This window comes from Scatophagus argus, chromosome 4, assembly GCF_020382885.2.
Source record: "Scatophagus argus isolate fScaArg1 chromosome 4, fScaArg1.pri, whole genome shotgun sequence".
In the NCBI taxonomy this organism is placed as follows: Eukaryota; Metazoa; Chordata; class Actinopteri; family Scatophagidae; genus Scatophagus; species Scatophagus argus.
Window position 1 is genome coordinate 1359584 of NC_058496.1, and position 20722 is coordinate 1380305.

Consider the following 20722-nt stretch of genomic DNA (forward strand, 5'->3'; position numbering starts at 1 on the left):
TATTTACCTCTTTTCACTTGAAGCAGCTATTATGTCTTTTCAGCATGTGCAGAAATTGGCTCACTTTTTGATTTGTTCCTTGTGTGGTTTGTCACAGTCTGAACGCTCTCACTTTTGTCACAGAGCAGATAAGACGAGCAGGACGTCGCATCATGTCAACACCTCGCGTCAGTCAGCTGTCAGGGCGTCGTTTTGCTCTACACCTTATTTTGTATGTGGTTTAAGACAAAGAAATTACACGCCCTGAGTGCTTCACATGAAAAGGACAGAATGAATGTAGAAACATGGATAGAAAACTAATGGCAAAATAAAACTCACTGGAGGGTAAAGGAAAAATAAAAGTTAAACATAAAATAGCTTAAAATTAAGTGAAAAGTACAACATTTAGAATAAAAGAATTGTGAGGCAAAGCGTAAACGAGTTTGTGAGGCCAACGTGAAGAGATAAGCTTTTATCTTTCTTTCTGACTTCCCTGACGTGTCGGCCGTGTTAGCTTTGGGCTGTCATTGACTGAAGCTGCATCTTTTAGTTTTACTTGTGCCCGTTGCTTGGACGCTCCAGTAAACCAGCAGCTGATGATCGCAGTGTTCTTGAAGGCAAACAGTTTGGACGTAGTTGATCGAGCTGGCTGTAGAGTTGAATGTTGACTCCAGAAGGCTTCTGGTAACAGACTGTGGAAGCGATGTGGGCCAGGTCTGAGCTGGAGGAGAGCGCTGGCTCCCACTGGGTTCTCACAGAGCCCCTTCTGGAGGCAAACCTGCCACCGTGGCACACCAACTGTCGGAGCTTTACTGTTCCCGTCGAACGAAGCCCTCCCTGTCTTTGTGACAATGCAAACCTTTCTAAATAAGAATCAAATGTGCCCGTTTTCACTGAGCTCTGAGCATTTAGAACATTAATTTAAAAAAGTTGCTGGGACACATTAAATAGCCTTCATTTTGTCAGCTTCACGAGAGCATCAGCAGATAAGAGCTTCATCAAACATGGATGGAGAGTTTTTTGGGTGGATGTGGGTTTTGAAGCAGAGACCTTAGAGCCAGCTTGTCTAACCTGTAAATAGCCAACGGCTTTGAGCCTGACTAATCGCTGACCGTCCGTGTCAGTGTTGAACACATGAAACATATGGCACCTTGATGAGAGTCGAGGGCGCTTGGTGCACCTCGGTGAGCCTGTTGGTGAATGCTGAGTTCATTAATGTGGGTCATGATGCCCTACTTTCCCTTCTTGCTGTGGGTGGGGCCTGTGTAAAGTAACCCATATACTGCTGTTTAGAAACCATCCAGATGAGGCTGTGTTGCATAATTTATTGGTGTGGTTGCCAGCATGAGTGCTTTCTAGGAGGGCCAGCTCACTTTTACACCAGTAATGAAATAATCATAATTATGTAGTCATTATTAATTTAAAAAGATGTCGGTGTCGATCAGGGACAAATAAACAGAATCTGAATGATACACCGATGGATATCAGAGGAGGACTTTTCACTGCATGGTTATCTTAGCCAAGAGAATTCACATTAACAATATTATTGCGATAAAATTAGAAAAATGCTATCAGTCAAATTCAGCTTTGTTTATTCTGTGTTTTGTCTGTTTTGTTTTGTTTTTTGTCGTTGTTGTTTGTTTGTGGCGATTTGAAAAGGGTCAAAGCCTTGGAAGTTTTCAAAAATACACGTGGGTCATTGATAGTTCTTGAATTTAAATATTTTGTACAAGAATAGAAGTTTTGGTTGTTTTTTTATTTTTTATTTTTAACTTGGTATTAGTATGATATTGTGGTGAAAGTTTAGGCCGTGTTAGGCTGTCTGCGTGTTTATATGCGGTCAAGTCGTTGTTTGAGTGCGATGCTCACATGCACGAGTGGTTGAAGTTGAATGATGCGGTTTACGGCAAACAAGTAAAGTCAGGCGAACCTTCAACTAAGCTAAGACTCGTGGCTCACCAGACATGTTTTCAGTCGCTACTTCACAGACTCTGGCTCCAAATGACATCACCAGAGCAAGATGGCAGCGCTCGTATCAGGGATAGTTTGGCTTCACTTTTGTTCAGTGGGAGGAAGTGGAGATGCAACGGCTTTAATTAATTTGAGATGTGACACTGAGGCAGGAGTGTTGAGATGTCCAAGCTCAGGCTGTCACTACTCCCGACTTCATCTGAGCTCCTTGTGATCAAACTCTCTCTAATGCAGTAAACAAATGGCTGTTTTCAGAGGTATACCTCCCCCCTCCCTGCCTCATCGCTGAGGGCAAACTGCTGTACTGGAGTAACAGAACATCGAGGCTCAATCTGATGATGCCGGCTGTAATGTCAGGCCCTCTGGCTGCTCAGGGCTGCTGTCGAGTGATCGTGAGGAGTCCCTGTGTGTTTGCTCAGGCACGGCATTACCCTCACACACACACACACACACACACACACACACACGCATTCTCTTGCTTACATATTCCTCCACCCACTCACACTCTATGACGCTCCAGAGAAAATGGATGTCCTCGTTGCTGCAGAAAGTCCACCCTGGTCTTGTAACTTCTCACAGAACATGTTTTGAACTGTTGCTGTCTTTTCAGGACGAGCGTCCATGTTTGATTGACTGTAACTTTGCTTATGGGTAAGACTCAGCGTCTTGTTCTGTTATGATAGGACAGTCTTCTGGGGGAACAGTTGCTCTTGCGTTACTTGCCTCGGTTTGATGTATGACTCAAGCGTTTGTGTGTTCAGCTGTGCAACGTGCTGTAGGTGGAGCTCCGCTCAGGAGAACCTCTGATGGGTTTTTTGTTTTAGGGGAGGAGTTTTGGCCTAATGAACTCATTTTGTAGAAGTTGATATTTTGATTTGCATGTTGGAGGATTAAGTCTGGCTGCCGCTTGTTTTCAGTTGCCTCCTTCTTCTTCTCTGTCCTCAGCTGACATTTTTCAGCAGGTTTTTTTTTTTTTTTTCCTCAGTCGCATAACAGGAAGCAGGAAAAACAAGGTGTGTTTGCTTAATTTGTTTATGGTGGCCAGTGGGTGAGACACGACCTGAGCTGAAAGAGAGGAGAGGAAGAAGGTGAGGGCTGTGCACTACTACTACTGTGTGTGTGTGTGTGTGTGTGTGTGTGTGTGTGTGTGTCGGATGCTCGGCTCAGATGGCACTCTTCTTCTGCTTGTGGTTTCTCTGGTTAATGGAGGGCTTCACTTGCTCAAACCTGTGTTTTTTTTTCCGCTGCCGACGTGCCTCCCACTTATACCACATTGATGTGGTAGAGTTCATTTTTCAGTCAGTTTATGTTCTCTTGGTCTTTTCCTGTTGCTCCGTCTTCAGGGTGATCACGCTCCACCCCTCCCCCGGCTCTTCTTCGCTCTACTCATCTCCTCTCGCTGTTGCACTCGTTCTGTTTCCTCATTACTCTCTCTCGCGCTCACTCCTCTGTTTGTGTGTGTATTGTGTGGGTGTTTGCCAATGGGCGGGAGTTTCTCTGACTGCCTCCGATTGGCTGGCAGAGGCTTGTGAGGATTGGCTGTGCGCTGTGTATAGTGCGAGAGGAAAGGAAGGGAGGAGGGTGGGGGGAGGACTCCGGCAGGCTGGGGTCAGGGGAGAGCGGAGATGGAGTGCGTGGGTGTTTTTGTTTTGAGATGGCAAGGTCTGAAACCAGGAGAGGAGCGAGTCAGCCTGTCTGTCATGCTGGGCTTATAGGCCCTGACTGCAGCCCTGTTTCTCCTCCTGCCAAGGTAGCTGCCATCCTCCCCTCCTCCTGTTCCTGTTGTGCTGTGTGGAGCTGCGTCTCCCTCCTCTCCTCTCCTGCAGCTCGCGCTGCCCGAGCACCCAAATGCAGCCCACCCTTTGCTCTCAGAGCGTGAGCCTCTTTCAGGGTAGAGGCGCCGCCGGGGCTGCTGGTGCCGCTAACGCCAGCAGGAAACTGTCCAAAAGAATACTAACACGAGCACCGCGCAGTCGCTCGCTTTGGTGATGGTGAGTCGCTTTCTTTCTCTCTCTCAGCTCCGACAAAATCGAGTTTGTGTTTTGTGTGAGCAGAGTTCCTGTGTGGTTTCGTGAGAGTTTGGCTCGTTTGGTGTTTTTAAATCAGTGCTGCTCTTGAAGAATGACACAGAACTGCGAGAGAACCTCCTCCTGAAGGTCTTTATTGTTGTCACCGGTGTAGAGAGGAATGTGGGCTGATGTAAAATGATACCTGCCAGATGCTGCTAACATTAGCAGATAATCAGCCTTCTTGGATTTAGAAAAGCTGAAAGTTGTAAGTTACTGGTGTCAGAATTGTTGTTACCAGTTAGCTTCACTTGTGACTACCGGCTGCTACAGGACGCATCAACGCTCAGTTTGGGCAACTTGTCTGCAGTTAGTAAGTTTCACCATGAGTGACTGTGCTCTTCCTGTCACTGAAGACATGAAAGGATGAAGACGACAGGTTGAAGGTTTTCCCCCAGATGTTGTGTTTTCACTCAGTTCTTTGTCTCTTTGTCCTCGTTTTCATGTGTTCTGTGTCATGCTGCTATTTGTAATATCTAAGCTTTCTGTTTATTAGTTTTTACTTTACTTACCAGGAAAGACATTAACAACGATTTCTTGTTTACTACCGCTTGGTCACGACTAATTACTGCACATCTTCTAAAACTGAAAAACTCGTCTTCTCTTGGTCATCCCCGTGCATCTTAATCTCTGATTTTTGCGTGATGTATTGGCCACATCTGTGCCGAAGCGGTCATATTTTCTCTCACGCAGAAAAAATGGGGGGAAAAGATGCTTAAAATCATTGCAGTTAAAGTCTTACAAATCTGCTTTAGCTGTTGTGCTACAGCGTAATCTGAGTAAAGCCATGGCTCTGCTTTCCCTAAACAGATTTGCTGTGGTTGGATGGTTCTCTGAAGAACAACTCTCCTCCATTAGACATGTTTTTCTAAGTAAGCGCAGCCCACCCCCTCATCATACTTGTCCCACTCCTGCCTGCTGGAGGCTTTTGCTAATCTGTGCATTGAAAGGTTAAACCCTTCCCGAGCCCGACCCCACTACATCTCAATAATAACAACAATGTTGCTAGTTTTAAATGAATCCTGTAACTTCATAACTGAAATAAATAAGAACATTCTGAGTAGAAGATGTTCATTCCTAAATTTATCTTCACTGCAGAGATAAAACAGTATGAAAATGTTCCCCCTTTCTGCAGTCCCCATGTCCTGCGCTGAGCTAGAAGGTCACACATTTGCTATAAAGTAGTGGGTGGTGTTTTTGAACACGACTCATAAGACTGGAAGTGCTGCCGCCTCCCACAGTGATTCTTCTCTGTGACCAGGTTCAATCCCGTTTGCTCGGCACGCTTCTACAAACCGAAATCCGACCACAGTTCAGGCTGCCATGTCTTCACTGACAGCAGACAAACCCACACTGCGTGCTGCGCCTGGCTTACTGTGCTTGCTGCTGGACTGTATTTACTGTGAGTTTTTGAAAGCACTCTAATCAGACACAGTTGTAATGATAAGCGGAAGAGCACTGAGACAGCTCACACTCCGCCAGGGTCAATAGTCCACTCTTCTGTGTGAGTGTGTTGTAGCTGAAGCATCAGCATCAGCTCTTAGTCATCACTTCTGAGTGTGTGCTGGTATCTACAGGGACCTGGACCTGCTGGGTCTGTATTGGCTTCTTATTATGTTGCTGTGTTGGGGACGTTTCTGGTCCTCAGCCTTCGAGTGGTGGACCTGTAGTCCACCTGTAGGCCGATAACAGTGAGCAGGGTGTGAGGTCAGACTGTCATCTAAGATCATAGCAACCAGGTTACAGCTGTCCGAGTCTTAAAGAGCTGTAGGCCCGTTGTCTGTTTGATAATGCGACACCTTCCTGCAGGTGGAGGTGTGGCCGTGTTTATTTGTGCTTTAGAACATAACTGCTGTGAAACAATCACAAAATAAGTTTTTATTTCCTTCACTGGCTGCTTTGGTGTCGCTTACTCCGCTCCTTCTCTTCATTCCCAGTCGAGCTCCCTGGAGCCAGGCAGGAGGGCTCAACCGGCACCGGCATCCTTTTTCTCCTTCTGGGGAAAGGAAAATAATTTGTGTGTCTGCCCTGTGATTTGGATCCACTCGGAGACTTAATGTGTTTTGTGTGTCTTGGCCAGTAGTTTTTCTCTACTTCTGGACAAACAAGCAAGCTAATTGGACCCCAAACAGGACTTCCTAAGAGGAGGAAATTAACTGTAATTTTACCGTGGTTTATCATTAAACCAATAACTGTTTATTTATTTTATCTTTACTTAACTGCTGCCTGAAAGCACAAACTCAGTTGTCCACTCAACTGAAAAAGAAAATCTAATTAAGGAAGTTTCAAAGGAAGACTTGGAGTGAACCCAGAGACATGAGTTTATACACTTTAGATGGCCAGATTTGACACTCTCTCTGTGAGTGCACTTTAAATCTGGCCTCAGGAATGTGGTTTGTCTTGATTTGGTTTATTTTGCTTCTCTGGTGGCTTTGAAAATGTCCTCTGACAGAGTGTGAGGAGGAGCTTTCAGCCACTGAGCCATCTCATTTGTTTTGTTCCATCCTGATACGGTCATCTTTGTTTTGTCTCGCACACGTTTTCTGAGGCCAGACGCTGTGCCGCGTGCTTTACGGCGGTACGCAGCCTAGGCCACCATCTGCAGCTTCAGAGTGCAGAACCTCGCCTCGCTTCACCTGCTGAGCGGACATGTGCTCGCAGAAAAGGTGGACTCATCCATCAAAAAAAAAAAAAAAAACAGCCATCATCGCTCTTTCTGTAAAGGAGAACCGTGTGTTTGTTGGCAGCCACTCTGCCGCTCTGCTGTGTTGCTTGGACAGAGCTGAGCAGCTCTAATGAGGCTGCCTATCATGTGTGCCCAGAGAGAACCCCCCCCCCCCCCCCATCCCTCCCTTCCCACCTCCTACATGTCCAGCCAGTCCGCAAGATCTCCCCTGCTGCCTCTCCATCCCCTCATTAGGGCTTTCTTCTTTGAATGCAGAGTTTTTAACTCCCATTAACTCCTCTCGCTTTCAACCTTCTTTCCTTTCGGTTTGCCCATGTTTCCCTGCTATCTGCTTCCGTGTGCTTTTGAAAACCTGCAGTAGTAGCCACCATAAACTTTCAGGATTTTACAAATGGGCCTGTGGGCTTTTTGTTACATGTCAGCAGCTCCTCCGGGACGTTTGGCGCGTCTGTACTGAGTTCCACTCGCAGTTTGGCTCAAAACAGTATTTTTGTTTATTGTGTAGCACAGTCAAACTTAACTCTGAATTCTGCTTTGTTTTTGCTCGCTCCCTCCAGGGCATCTGGCGTATCCCAGTAGATGAGATTGATCGCCCAGGAAGTTTTGCATCTCATATGAACCGATCCATTGTCCTCTTGCTGGAGGTGCTGTCTCAGCTCAAAGATCACGATACTCTGCTGAAAGTCTCTTTCATGCTGCAGAGAACCCCTGACCAGGGAAAGTAAGAACCGCCTTTGTGTGATACTGCTGTTTCTGTTACGCATCATGTATTTGTTCCGTGACACCTCTCCCCTCGCTTCTTTCTCCTCCGTGAAGGAAGTATTTACGGGATGTTGATCGCCAGGTTTTGGCCAAGAGAGCATTTTTCCTAACTGTAAAAGTCCTGGAGGACAATCTGAACAGTCTCGCAGGGGTAAGGAAGCACAAATCACAACACACACTCAGAGCTGAGAGCCGCTCTGTGTTTTAGACGTCTGGCATGCACCTGCTTCATGTTTTGAAAGGTTCTGTTCTCTTTCAGGTGTCTGAGCAGCTTCACAAAGCGCCTGCGCCCTCCATGGGGGAGATGACCACAGCGGACGCATCCAGCCGGCCCAGTGCAGAGGACAGCAAACATGCGCTGCCTAAGAAGCCCGGGCTCACAGAGGGGGCCTGTGCCGCTGACCCGGGGCCCAGGGAAGCCTCCCAGGCACAGCTCATCCCACCACCGCCATCCTTAGATAAAGGGACAAAGGTTCAGGAGAGCTTTCCTGGGAAGCTGGAAACCTCTGGGAGTGAAGGACACAAAGCAGGCTCAGAAGAACCCATGGAGCTGGACGCTGGCAGCTGGAGGAGGCCCCCTGCTACCACCACAGATTCTCAGGGCAAACAAACAGAGGCTGAGACTTCGCTGAGCGCTCCGGAGCCCCAGCAGAAAGTGACTGACAGCAGCCGGACACCAGAGCTGTCTCTAGAGGAGCTAAGTATCAGTTCCAGACAGCAGCAGCAGCTCCAAGCCTCCACACCCAAGGTCACTGTGGCAGCCAGTGTGACTGATCAGGGGTCAGTACGAAGGCCAAACAGGAAGAGGAAGCTTCTTGAGGATGTGGAATCTGGAAAAACCTTACTGCTCGATGCCTACAGGGTGTGGCAGCAAGGCCAGAAGGTCATGACGTATGACCTGGGACGCATCGAGAAGATCATGTCAGAGACTTACATGCTCATAAAACAGGTAAAACACTTCACGCCAGTTTCCTCTGCTACGTATCATGATATTTTTGATATTTTGCCAAGTCATGTACCATGCACACAAGTGCCTAAAATAAACTGCACTTGGGAAACCCCTTTTTTGACAGAATTAGTAACACAACACCCACTGCAGAAAGGGGACTTTTCCCTCTTTCAGTTTTCAAACACTGTGACAAAATCTGCTCAAGAATAACCCAAATTCAACCTCTGACTTCCTGCTGTTACCACTCAAGCAGGTTGTTGATTCTAACCCTACTGGGTACTTTTTACGTGATGTCACTAGTAGGGCTGCCACCAATGATTATGTTCATCATCGGTGGAGGTGTTGGTGTATGGGAGAGTCGGAGAAGTGCATCTAGCCGTGCAACTCTGCTTATTACGTGAAATCTTGTTGACCTTCTGCTGCACAGGAAGTGCAGATGTTGCTCAGCTTCTGAAAGTTAGTCCAACTTCAGTGCTTATACAACAGCCCACATCAGCTTATGTAGCCATATTGAGCCGAGGATCAATGCGGGTCCTGCAGAAGTTGCCTTGTCACTGGCTGTGAAATGCCAGAGAGCTGTAGCTGGAGTGGGAGGGCGGTAGGCGAGGGACAGCCGAGGAGGAGGAGGAGGAGGAAGGTGGAATCAAAGGGGACGACCGCTTTCAGCGCCTTCTGTTGTTTAGGTTGTTTGTGTTGCAGTTAAAGCGTTATTTGTCGTGTGCTCTTCAGGAGACAGCACAGAGTTTGTCAGCCACATCCAGCCACAGCCAGCCACAGCACGTTTCCTGTCACCAAATGAGCTATGAAATTAATATGTCTGGACGTTTTCCAGAAGCTTCTCCTGGTTGTGCTTCTTCTTGCACAAACTGCAGACGCTGTGTGGTTCTGTGGTCTGCTGCACTGCACAGCTGCATGGAGCTGCAGTTTAGATCTGATCCTTTTTCAGTTTTGTTCATGCTTTTGTTGCTGCTTCCATATAATTCAGTCAGATATTTTTCTTTACTTCACTTCACCCTTAAAGGGGATTTCCAGTATTTCTAAACCTTGGACCTTTGTTTACATACTTTGGTGTGTGAATGACTCATACTTACCAGAAGATTTGGAACTGGTCTAAAGAACCTTTGGGGCAACTTCGATCGTCAAAGTTTCGTGCACTAAGAGGTTTTTTTTTGCTGCTCGGAGTCTGAGATTGTTCCTCCGAGTGTCTGACGAGGATCTTTGAAGGAATCCTTTCTGCAGTGTTACTTTGGTGGTCGGAGTTGCTCTGGAGGTTCACATTGCAGCCATGTGGCAGCTGCCAGCTGAGATGCTCTACTGGACCAGTTCCAAACCTTGTGGTTAGTGTGAATCATTTACACACCAAAACATGTAAGCACAGGTTTAAAAATAGCAGACTTTCCCTGAATGCGGCAAATTTCCCACTCATTCGTGCGTTCGAGTCATACAGAGCGTTTCCTGCCATCAGAATAAAATGCATCCTGCCACGTTAAGTGGGTAGTTTTATTGAAACGTGCACATTCTAATAATAATCATTATGTGACATTGTAAGTCATAACCGGCAACGGTATGTGGTTTGACAAAGACTTGACAAATAAGGAGCCAGGCGTGGACTGAAAGCAGAGGCCTGTCCTCTGTGCTGCACTGAAGCTTGACTTATTCCATTTAACAGTTGATATCATTTACAAAGTAGAATGAGGCCGCTGTAAATAAAAAATAAAAAAAAATCCCTCCTTTTGGGGGTCCCTGAGACCCTGCATACAACAGGCTGCTGGGGGGGGACGTAACAGCTGTGTGAACGAGATTACTGCTAAGTGCGTGATGTCGGGCTGCTCCCACACGTCCACTGGGCCTTAATGTGAGCCTTTCTTTACTGGTGCTGTGATCAGAGGCAGGAGCTGGCTGTCAAACAGAATCCCAACAATCTGTCGCTGCTCAGGAGACATGAGGAATTAAGACGGTATGCACACGGGACAGGTCAGAGACTGGACTCTGTGGAACTACAGCGTATGAAGATGTGTTGCTCTGCCCTGATGTTCTGTCCTGTTCTCCTGTCTCAGGTCGATGAGGACGTAGCTCTGGACCAAGCTGTGAAGTTCTGCCAGATACAGCTGGCCACCTCAGCCCAAAGACAGGTAAAGCTCATACTGCATTTTACTCATACAGACATCCCATGTGTCCCTGTGCTATCCAAGGTGATGCCAAATACTGATTCCCCCCTCGTGCTTCAAAGGTTTAAGGCAACAGCAGCCCTAACGGCAGTCAGTCAGCAAGTAAATGGAAATACTTTTGTTCAGTTGTTCGTTAATCCTTTGCATTTGTATTTATTTTGGCCTTTATTAATCTTGTTATTTGTTTATTCCTCTTTATGTTTCCTCATTTATTCTCTGACTCCATAATAAGAAACTTGGTAACTCCCAGACTTGTTCACGTCTGTCCTTCTCCAGACTGCCGGTACTAAATATATCCCAGATTGCAGTGCGAATGCGCCCTGTCGTCCCCACAGCCTCATACAGCAGTTGCCAAATTTGTCATGAGTTTCAGCTGAGCGTTGCTGTGCGTGTTGCTTATTTCTGCAGCCGATGTGCATGTGATTTAAAAGGCAAAATGACAGACGTTTCTGAATATCTGATGGGTTCAACTAGTGCTCAGCCAGCTATTAACCCAGCTTTGTGTTCAGATGTTTTGCTCCTCACGGCATCCTTGTTTGCTCGATGACTCCTCCTTCCTCATGTCCGTCCTCGTGCCCACACAGTCAACACGCTGTGTCTGCCTGCTTCCTGTCGTCACAGGGATGTTCCACACACCTCATGAGAAGTAGCTGTGGGCACAATAAATCTCTCTGTTCTCCCACTTCACTGATCCCATCATCTTATTTTCTGCATGAGTCTTTTTGTTGTCTTTGTTCGTGGTTGTTTGTGCGTTTGTTTGGTTTTCACGTTGAGACGCGACAGAGAGGCGACGGTGCAGACGAGGTGCAGAGCTGCAGGCAGCGTTTCTCCAGTGTGTTGAGGCCTGGATGGAATCAGAAGCTTGTGTCTGCACTCGTACAGCTGTGTGGGCCCTTCTGAAACCAGCACTGCACGTCTGCACGTCAAGCTTTTAAAATAACTGCATCTCATCTTGTTTCAGATTCAAACGTAATTTGTGAGTTACCCTGAGATTTAACAAGATTCAAAAAAGGTTCCTTTCTGCTGTCTGAAAACACTGAAATGAAAGAAATATCAAAGAGAATCCAGTGACTGAAAGTTAGAACAGCAGCAAACTTAAAACTTATCAAAAACAAAAAGGTTTTGAACACTTGGAGACTGAATTTTCATTTTAGGTTGAACTGCTCTTTTAAAATCTCCCAGTCTGTCCTCTGACAGCTTCCAGGTGAAGGTCACTGCTGTTGCAGTTCTGTACAGCATGTATAAAGTCTAATAATCAGTGTGTGTGTGTGTGTGTGTGTGTGGTGGTTTGGCTGGCTGTTCTACATGCTGACTGGCTCTGCAGTCTGATCTAACTGCTGTTTATGTGTAATTATTATGCCAGCAGCTCATGTCGTGCTTTGCATTTGTATGTGGTGGGAAATGTGAGTAGGCACCTTGGAGCTCTCAGCTCGAGGACATGAAAAAGATTCACACATTCCTTCAAGCCCCCACAAGTGCAGAGCACGACGTGCCGGTGCAGCGCCGAGCGGCCGAGTCGAGCTCGCCATATCAGCAGGAGCTCGTGTCAAGGCTGAATCAAAGTCTGGCATGCGTTCACCGTCTTTGTAGCTTTTCGGGAGACTTGATTCAAAACAAAAATATGTTGAGGGTTTGCTCATCAGAGAATGTGGATGTTTTGCAGAGGAGCTCCAGCATCGGTCCAATTTGTGCAGGCAATTTAATTAAAATGTTGGGTCAGTCGGCCTTTTAGTTGTGTTGGAAAGATGAACAGACCTGCACACAACATCTACAGCTGCTCTAATCTGATTTAAAGCCCAATCTCGATAATTGAAAGAACCGTCTTTCAGTCAGTATCGTGGGAGCTCAGTTTGGCTGCCAGCAGCTCACCGGAGGAGGCCGTCTGCATGCTGTGGCTGCACTTTTCTCAGGTACGCCGCTGCTCTAACGTGCACCGTCCGGCTGGCTTTTCGGTGTCTTTGCTGCTGATGTTTAATTCATGAGATGTGAATCATCAGAGCCGGCTTTTGGCGCTGGTGTCAGGCTGAAGGATCTGCTGCTGCTGCCTGAGCTTTTGGAGGGCTGCTGTGTTTGGTTTGCCTGAGCTCTGCTGTGTGGACGCCGTAGGGAGCTTCGTCTCGCTCTGATTCAGAGGACAGTTTGACTTCAGCTAAAAGGCACGAGAGCTCGGTTGTTGCCAGATTATCTTGTGCTAACATGTATGTGCTGAAGCCTGGCAGCAGTGAGCTGTGGCCTGTGAAGCATCGAGTAAGAAGTTTACTTTCATAACTAACGCGGCACATTTCTGTTTAGCTTCTGCTGGGTGTTAAACATTTTCTTCTGCTTGTTGAATTTGCTGCAGTTCATGCATTAGACTGAAGGTTTACAGGATTATTAAGGCTACTTTTGTCCAACTTTTCATGCATTTGGTATTGTGGAAGGTGTATTCATTTCCTTTAACTGTGCTCCTCTGCGTTGCCATGACAGCGGCTGTTGTCGCAGGTTGTTTGTGCAGCTCTTGTGTGGAGAAGTGGCCCTCAAAAGGACACGCAGGAAAGTGGCTCAGAGGGATGTAGTGCGGAGTAGAGCTGCTCCTCGCCGGCGTCCAGCACACGAGTGAGCCTCCAAACCCCCGAGGGAGCGACGTCGCAGCTCAGTAAAGGATTTCATTGCTTGTCGTGTCAAAGAGCCGATGGCTGATGGCTGTGTGTTGTGTTGGAAAGTGCGGTGGTGTCGTCTCTTCTTTTTGTCCCTCTGGCAACCGAGTCTGACCAGATTGTGTCTGCATTTCTCAGAAAAGCGTTAGCGCCTCAGATGGACGTCCCAGGTCAGTGTCGCCTCCTCAAGACCCACTGCTCTACTTCTTCTTCTTCTTCTTCTGTCTCCAGCAGCCTGCAGGCGATGCCCCGACCACACCCAAGTACACCAAGGAGCACCGAGACATCTTCTTCCCAGCCTCGCTGCCGACCCCGGTCCTGCTCAGCCACGCCACCTGCCACCCGCTGTCCACCCAGGACGGTCAAGCCAAAGTGGTGTACGAGCCCCTGAGCAAGCTGTCCAGACCCCAAGCGTCAGGCTTCCACGACCAGCCGCAGCACCGCAGAGCGCCGAGCCACCCTGCAGCGGCCATGGCCTTCTTACCACACTCAGGTACACGGCAGCTCCATCACCTCTCAGCTGTATGTAGCCTCCACACGTCTGAAGGTGTGACTGAGCCTGCTGTTGCTAGGAAGATTTTAGACACAAATGTTGCTGATGTAGTGAAGCGCTGCTGCTCAGGTCGAGTTCAGTTTGTGCTGTGGTCCGTGCGGCCAGCAGGGGGCGCCTGTGGACTTCCACAGATGTGTTACATAACAGTAGACTTCGGCCTGCTTTTATTTTTGCCTTTTGGGTTTGTCAGTCCCCCAACAAGAGTTTGACAAATCTGTGTCCTCCAGACTGTGAGTCTTTCTCTGCCCACATGAGCTTCTAAACATGTCTGATCCTCATCGTGAATATTACAGCCTGACTTCCTCTGTTGTCCTCATCCGAGCCTGTGAGCCTGAGTCTCCGACCTGTAGCGTTTCATAGTGTGTCCTACTCCGTGTTTGAACCCCTTCCTTTTAGATCACACACAACATTTCGGTTCTTGAATGAGGCAGTAAAGAGCATTTGGGGACACTGAAGACTTTCCTCCAGCTTTCGTTTCTGTTCTGTCAGCTAAGAGCTCCGTTAGCACAGCTGCTGCTGCGTTCGGTTCCCGTCCACAAAGATTATTTCAGTATTACAGTATCCCTCTTTGATTCATGCAGATCTGTTGCAGGTAACTCAGGTGTTGTTTTTGACAGGTATGACCATCAGGAATGTTCCACTTTGTGGACTTTGCTCAGATCTGACTCTGAACCGTCAAACCAGATGACTTTTACTGCCTCAGTCAGTCTGTGTGTTCTGTTGAAACTTCCTCTCGTTGGTCTAAAGTTGGATTACATTTGAAGGTGCTGCAGATGCACGCACACACAGGTTAGCATCACTGCAGCACGGTGTGTTATGTAATGGTTTCCAAGGCAACATCAGTGGAGAAGCCTGAGAGAGTGAAGGATCAGTTTTGTTTTCATTCGTCTGAGCTGCGGTCGGTTCGGCTTTTCTTGTCGCTCCTCCGCAACTCGTGAGACTTCGAATGCTGTCATTTGACTTCCTGTTTGAGCCGAAGAAGGTGACGTCGCTGTGTGATTGGTGGATCACATGTAGATCGTTAAACATGCGTTTTTGTCTCAGTGCTGTGCTGTTTTGTCCACAGAGGAGCAGGAGGAGCCCTCAGAGGGACTTCTGTACCGACAGCAGGAGTCACACCTCTGTCAGCAGATGAAACTCGCCTCCGTGTCCCAGGGCCAGGAGTCAGCAGCAGCAGCAGCAGCAGCAGCATCAGCAGCAGCAGCCGGCTGGTTCCAGGAGGAAACGGCCACATGTAGCACCGCACAGCCGTGTCCAGGTCGGAGCCCGCCGCTCAGACGTGTGACAGACAAGGACTCAAAGGTTTGAAGGGGTCTAAAGCTTCTTATTCTCCTCTCACAGACCAGCAGCAGCAGTACGCCAGCAATGAGCAGTCAAAGCTTCCAGACCCCAACCGGATCCGGTCCCGTGTCCCGCCCAGCATGCCAAAGCTTTTCATCCCGTCCACCGTCGCCAAGTTCCCGCCAGAAATCACAGTAACGCCTCCCACACCCACGCTCCTCTCCCCGAAAGGCAGCATCTCAGAGGAAACCAAGCAGAGACTCAAGGTATTCAGCTGCTTTTGCAGGCTTGTTTTTATCTGAAGACTTTGTTTTGATTGCTGCTTTTCCATTTTTAAATTTAAGTCATCCGTTGGTTTGTGTTACAGCTCGTGCCTCGTTATGTGCCGACTGTATTTCATTTTTGTGTTTGTTGTAAAGCACTTTGAGTCGTTGGTGTTACACAAATAAACTTCACGCGGCTGTTTGAACTGTAGTCCGGTCTGTGATGCTCGGCCGTGACCCCTGCTGTCTGCTCCCGTACAGAACGTCATCCTGTCGTCTCAGTCCGCCGCCACAGTCAAGAAGGACACTCTGAGCCAGCCGGCGCTGGAGGTGCAGGAGACGTCGAGCCAGGAGTCGTCCCTGGAGAGCGAGTCGGAGGAAGAGGAGGAGGAGGAGGAGGAGGACGACTACATGGACATCTGAGCCGAAACAGGACGGGAGGACGAGGAGCGGCACCCGTCGCTGTTGGCGCTGCTGTTCCGTCATGTGCATTACGATAAAAAGCCCTCGCAAACTGAAAACAGTGCAGTATCCTCGGCTTCAGTCTCGCAGCGTGTCTGTAATGTGCCATTTCTGCATATCGCACATCAGCTTGCCGAGCTCTCCTGCAACCCGCTGCACACCGGAACCAAACCAGCCGCGTGTTTATGCATCCTTTTTTAATGTCGTGTGCTGAACGTACCTCCGAGCTGCAGCTAAACCCTCGTCTGAAGACCTGCCGTCCTCCTTTACTGTGGCATGCGAGTTTCGCCACGTTGCGTTGGCGCGCGTAAATTTCAAACGAACTCGAAGGTGAAGCGGGGACAGTCGGCTGCGTTCGGGGCCTCACAACCTGTAGCAGATTGGAAATGTTTACACTTAACATTTGGGATGTTTTTCAGTTCAAACTTAACTTTGTGCTATTTTTGTACTCACTGTATTTCTTGTAATATTTTGTCCGACATATTTCTTTATTCTGCATTTGTATGGCCGTGATTCCAGAACGAGCTGTGACGCTGTGTAAAACGTGAGCAGGATGGGGGCGTTTGCTGACCCTCTCTGACGTAGGCTGAATTAAAAACAATATAGTTTATGTTTATGGAGGACCAAACCTGCCAAAAACAAAAATAAACAAATGAATATTCCATAAAAAGCACCGAAAATCATTCGAGGCAGTAATCATGTTGTATTGGTGACATAAACACACACGTGGGGGGCAGTTCAAAGGAGAAATAAATAAATAAATGCATTTAAAAATGACTAATGAAATTAATTAAATTGGAAATGTATTTTCTGCCACTGGGGAGAAGTTTTATTTTAAATGAAATGCACCGTAAGCTCAGATAAAATGACTTGTGCGCTGCCCACGTCTTCAAAATATACAATAAAGAGTAAGTTATGCTGAGACTTTTTTAATACCTTTTAAAACTGAAATATTAGTTTGCTGGTATTATTTTTGGTGCCTTTAGTGGCATATTAATTTATGAAGTTAGTTTTGAATTTGCCAGCTTTGGTTCTCCATAAAGTCTGAGCTCATTGACTTCATTGATTTTTGATTTTTTTTTTTTGTTTGTTTTGTTTTGTTTTTGTAAATATCTGCTCAGCAACATTTTGAAAGCAGCTGGGACAGGAGCAGCAACAGGTAACCTTCCACAGGTGAGCGGGTTCACTGCCGACAGGTGAGAGGATCACGGCTGGGCTGGACTGCACTGAGGCTGTTGCCACGTGGGCTCAGAAACGTGTTGTCGGTGAACACAACTTGTTTGTGGATGATTGAGTTCTGTTTGTATTTTACACAGCGTCCACACCTTTGTGTAATCGGGGTCGTAGCGAAGGCGAAGCCGTCCTGTCACCAGCACTGATCCGGACGCTGTCGGGCGGCTTTCGGCCCTCATAGATTAGCTTTCGTGCATATCACAACGTCACAATCCAAGTATCTTTCCAACGTGTTTGGCTTTAATGGGTTGAACGTTAGGCCGGAGAAGCGCGAGCGCGTGAGAGAGGGTCGGCGCTCAGGTGAGGCTCACCTGAGTGGCGTCGGGTGGAGGAAGACTTTCCGATTCAGATGCCTTTTCCATTTGGTAAATCAGTCGCAGTTCTGGCTTCGCTCAGAGGAAGACCACAGAATGTTTTTTACTGATTGTTTTCTACAAAAAGAAAGATATTTACTGATTGTGTTTCCTGAAAGCTGTCTAAAAAATATTGTTTTTAAAAAGGACACAAATGAAAAATTGTAATGTATCACCCTTGTTACAACGAAAGCGGTTTTGTATTTAGTTTGAGACTTCCTGTCTGTTTTGGTGTAAGATAATTTTGTATGTTTCTGCTGGCTGAGCGGGTCGAGCGCTCGGCTCAGGCTGCTGGAGGGGAGCTGCTCTCCGGGTCTGAATGCATTATAGATGTCAAACCAAAAATATATTGGAGAAACACACACTTGTTCTGTGTTCTACCTTAATCACCTCCCACATCTGCATCACAAACGTCGTCCACGGGGTTCCTTTAATCCGATCGGACGGGGTTTCAGTCCCTGCTGGACGTTTTACAGTAATGCAGAATAAGAATCGACTTTTATTGGCAGTTTGTGTGTTTTTACACACACTGAGTTTGTCTTCTGTATGTAACCCATCCTGTGTTGAACACACATGCAACACCCAGCAAATTACATGCAGTGAAACACACACACACACAGGAGCAGTGGGCTGCCACTATCAGGGGGGAGCAAATTGAGGCTTAAGTGCCTTGCTCAAGGGCACATCAGCCAGCTAATGGGTGGGAGACTTTTTAGTTCTCATTAATCCCTCCATCACAGCAAAATTTTTCCTGCCAGTCCGGTGAGGGACTCGAACCGGCAACCCTCTGGTCACAGCTGCCCCCCAGTGAGCAGACTGTTTAATGTTCTGCTTCTCTGTGAGGGCAAACTGAGGGTCTTTGGGTTGCGGACAAAACGACATCATCTCAGCCTTTTTGGGGGCGACGGACACTGAACCAAACAGCTGATGGAGGAAGTAATCGCTGTGGCAGCCCTGCACACGCAGCAGTTTTAGTGTCAACAGAGTTATGTCTTCCTGTCACAAGAAAACCTCTGCTTTCCATTGTGATGTAATTTAATCCGTCTTCAGGTGTTGTCGGCGAGGCCCAGCGTGCAGCATAAACACGTCGCAGCAGTAAATCCAACATGTCGACGTTTGTTTTTGTGTTCATTTCTAAAGAAGTCGTCAGGCGTTTGGTCCCAGCCCGTCGACCAATCAGACGAGACGAAGGTGATGATGACTCACTACAACACAGCAGTCACTTCTGTCAGCAGTCAAGACCCCACAGCGTTTTAACTGAGCGGGTGACGACTCATTTCATGACAGTCAAGTTTATTTACACGCTGTGAGTGTGTGTGTGTGTGTGTGTGTGTGTGTGAGACCTGGTAAAACACACCAGCAACAATCCTGATTTCTTATTGTAAATCACATTAAAACACACTCACGCACACACGTTTGTTTTCTGTCAGTCCTCCCACAGGCTGATTTCAGAAGCACCTGACAAATGTTTTACTGAGTCACTTTTATTTTTAGAGCTCTAACTCGCCTTAACGATCTGTACAGCAAACAACACCTTCAGTGCAGCGAAGACAAAACTTCCCTTAACACTGAAACATTTCAAATGAAACCTGAAATGTGAATGAAAGCGTGTGTGCTCGCAGCCTCCCGTGGAGCTGCGGACCACCCGGCCGACCACACCGACTGGGCTCAAAGGGCTCGTGCACGCTGGTGTGAAGTCTTCCACACGCGGGAAGTCATTAGTCTTCATTAGCAACTTCCAGGAGTTTCTTATGAAGTGCTGTGAAGTTGTCATTTGCCCCCTTTGCCAGCCAAGTTAGATTTGAGGTTTGTTTTCTTATGTGGTGGACCAAATGTGGGCTCCCGGCTGGAGTCGGGACGGGAGGCCTGGCAGGACACTTTTCAAATAATCTCAACTCATTGGTTCTGCTTTATTGTTGAGAAAAACACACGATAGCGTGACAGCATCTGTAAATCAAAAGAAAATTAGTCTGCTAATCAGTGAAAGAAACGTTTGCTGCTTCCGGCTTCTTAAATGTCAGGATTTGCTGCTTTTTCTTTGTCATTTCTGACCGTGAATGAAGAGTTTGGGGGTTTTTGACTGTTGGCTGGACAAACGAAGCAACCTGAAGACGTCACTTTGGGCTCCTGTTAATGAAATTACAATCTTACAGTTCGCTCTGATGTTTTATAGACAATTCATTGATAATGAGAAGAACTATTGGTAAGCTCAGAGGATAAATTTGGCAGAAATAAAGAACAGACATACTGAGAAGATCAGTGGTTCTAAGCATACAAAGTGAGAACAGAAGCCATGCAGGTGCAGTCAAACGCAGTAGACATGAGTCCTCCCAGAGCAGATAAAGCTGAATCATAATCCACATCTCCTGCCCGGTGAGGCTGTTGGTCCTCATCATGTTGTTTGCAGCCACTGGGGCTGCTATCTCTGCAAACCCCTCAAAGTGGCCAATTAAGCATCAAAAGGGCATGCTGCATGGCTAATGTGAGCGAAAGGTGTGAGATTTCTCGTCAGTCCACTCCGGGGGCTCTTTATTGGGCTGCTGCAGAGCCGTCTGATCCCCGGGCCCTGGCTGTATATTGGCAGCTGTTAACGGTGCAGCAACAAGGGGATCTGTGCAGTTAAAGCAAATGGCCAAAGAGGCTGACACCTGGGAGGTGGAGGAACATCACTGCCGAAGGTGAAGTGGGAGAAGACGCAGGGAGGAATCAGCTGTTAAGCACAACTAACATCAGAATCAGAATTCCTTTATTTATCCCTGAAGGGATAAATAAAGAATTTAAATCCATACAGGATATGTAGGACCTTTAAAGGAACAGTTCACCCAGAAATGAAAGCTCAGCCGTTGTCTCCTCACCCCCACGCTGACGGAAAGTCAACACTCTGCAAAACAACTGAAGACCCTGGAGGCTTATTTTAAAATGTGAAAAACCAACAGGAACAAAGTTAAAATGGCTGACGGGTGCTAACACTTTTAGCTTAGTGTCTACAGAGGAGATTTGTCTTCTGGAGACTTGGATTATGCTGGACGAGCTGTGTGGAGCCTGTTTCTGTTCTCTTTCTGGTTGTTCTGTGAACGCTGGCTGAGCAGCAGACAGAACTGCATCTTCTGTCTGAATTTCAGTGTCCTCTGGTCCTCATCGTGTCCAGGCTGGCTGTTACATGAACCTCAGCTCCCTGTCTGACCCCACGTTTGGAGGCCTTTCCCCGTCACACCTGCCACCTCCGCAGCCACAGCGTAATGGAATCGACGCTGCGGCTGCTGAAAGCTACACCTCGGCTCTGACACCCACACCCTGCGCTGCTGGAGCCGAAGCCTCCTGCGGAGAGTCCACCGTCCAGATCTCTTCATTTGTGCACTC

The 20722-nt window shown here is 47.5% G+C and overlaps 1 protein-coding gene across 7 annotated transcripts in view; it reads left to right on the forward strand.

The window, feature by feature from the left end:
* Window positions 1–17724, forward strand: part of cabin1 (calcineurin binding protein 1) — a 37065-nt gene extending 19341 nt beyond the window's left edge. For 6 of the 7 annotated variants that reach the window (XM_046386681.1, XM_046386685.1, XM_046386686.1 and 3 more), the window contains 8 exons: window positions 7260–7423; window positions 7519–7615; window positions 7724–8413; window positions 10471–10545; window positions 13449–13710; window positions 14837–15028; window positions 15112–15317; window positions 15576–17724. In XM_046386681.1, coding sequence (XP_046242637.1) covers window positions 7260–7423; window positions 7519–7615; window positions 7724–8413; window positions 10471–10545; window positions 13449–13710; window positions 14837–15028; window positions 15112–15317; window positions 15576–15737 — 1848 coding nt within the window. In that variant the 3' untranslated portion in view covers window positions 15738–17724. The remainder of the gene's footprint in view (window positions 1–7259; window positions 7424–7518; window positions 7616–7723; window positions 8414–10470; window positions 10546–13448; window positions 13711–14836; window positions 15029–15111; window positions 15318–15575) is intronic. The other variant, XM_046386684.1, reaches the window with a different exon arrangement.
* Window positions 17725–20722: the final 2998 nt, after the last annotated feature.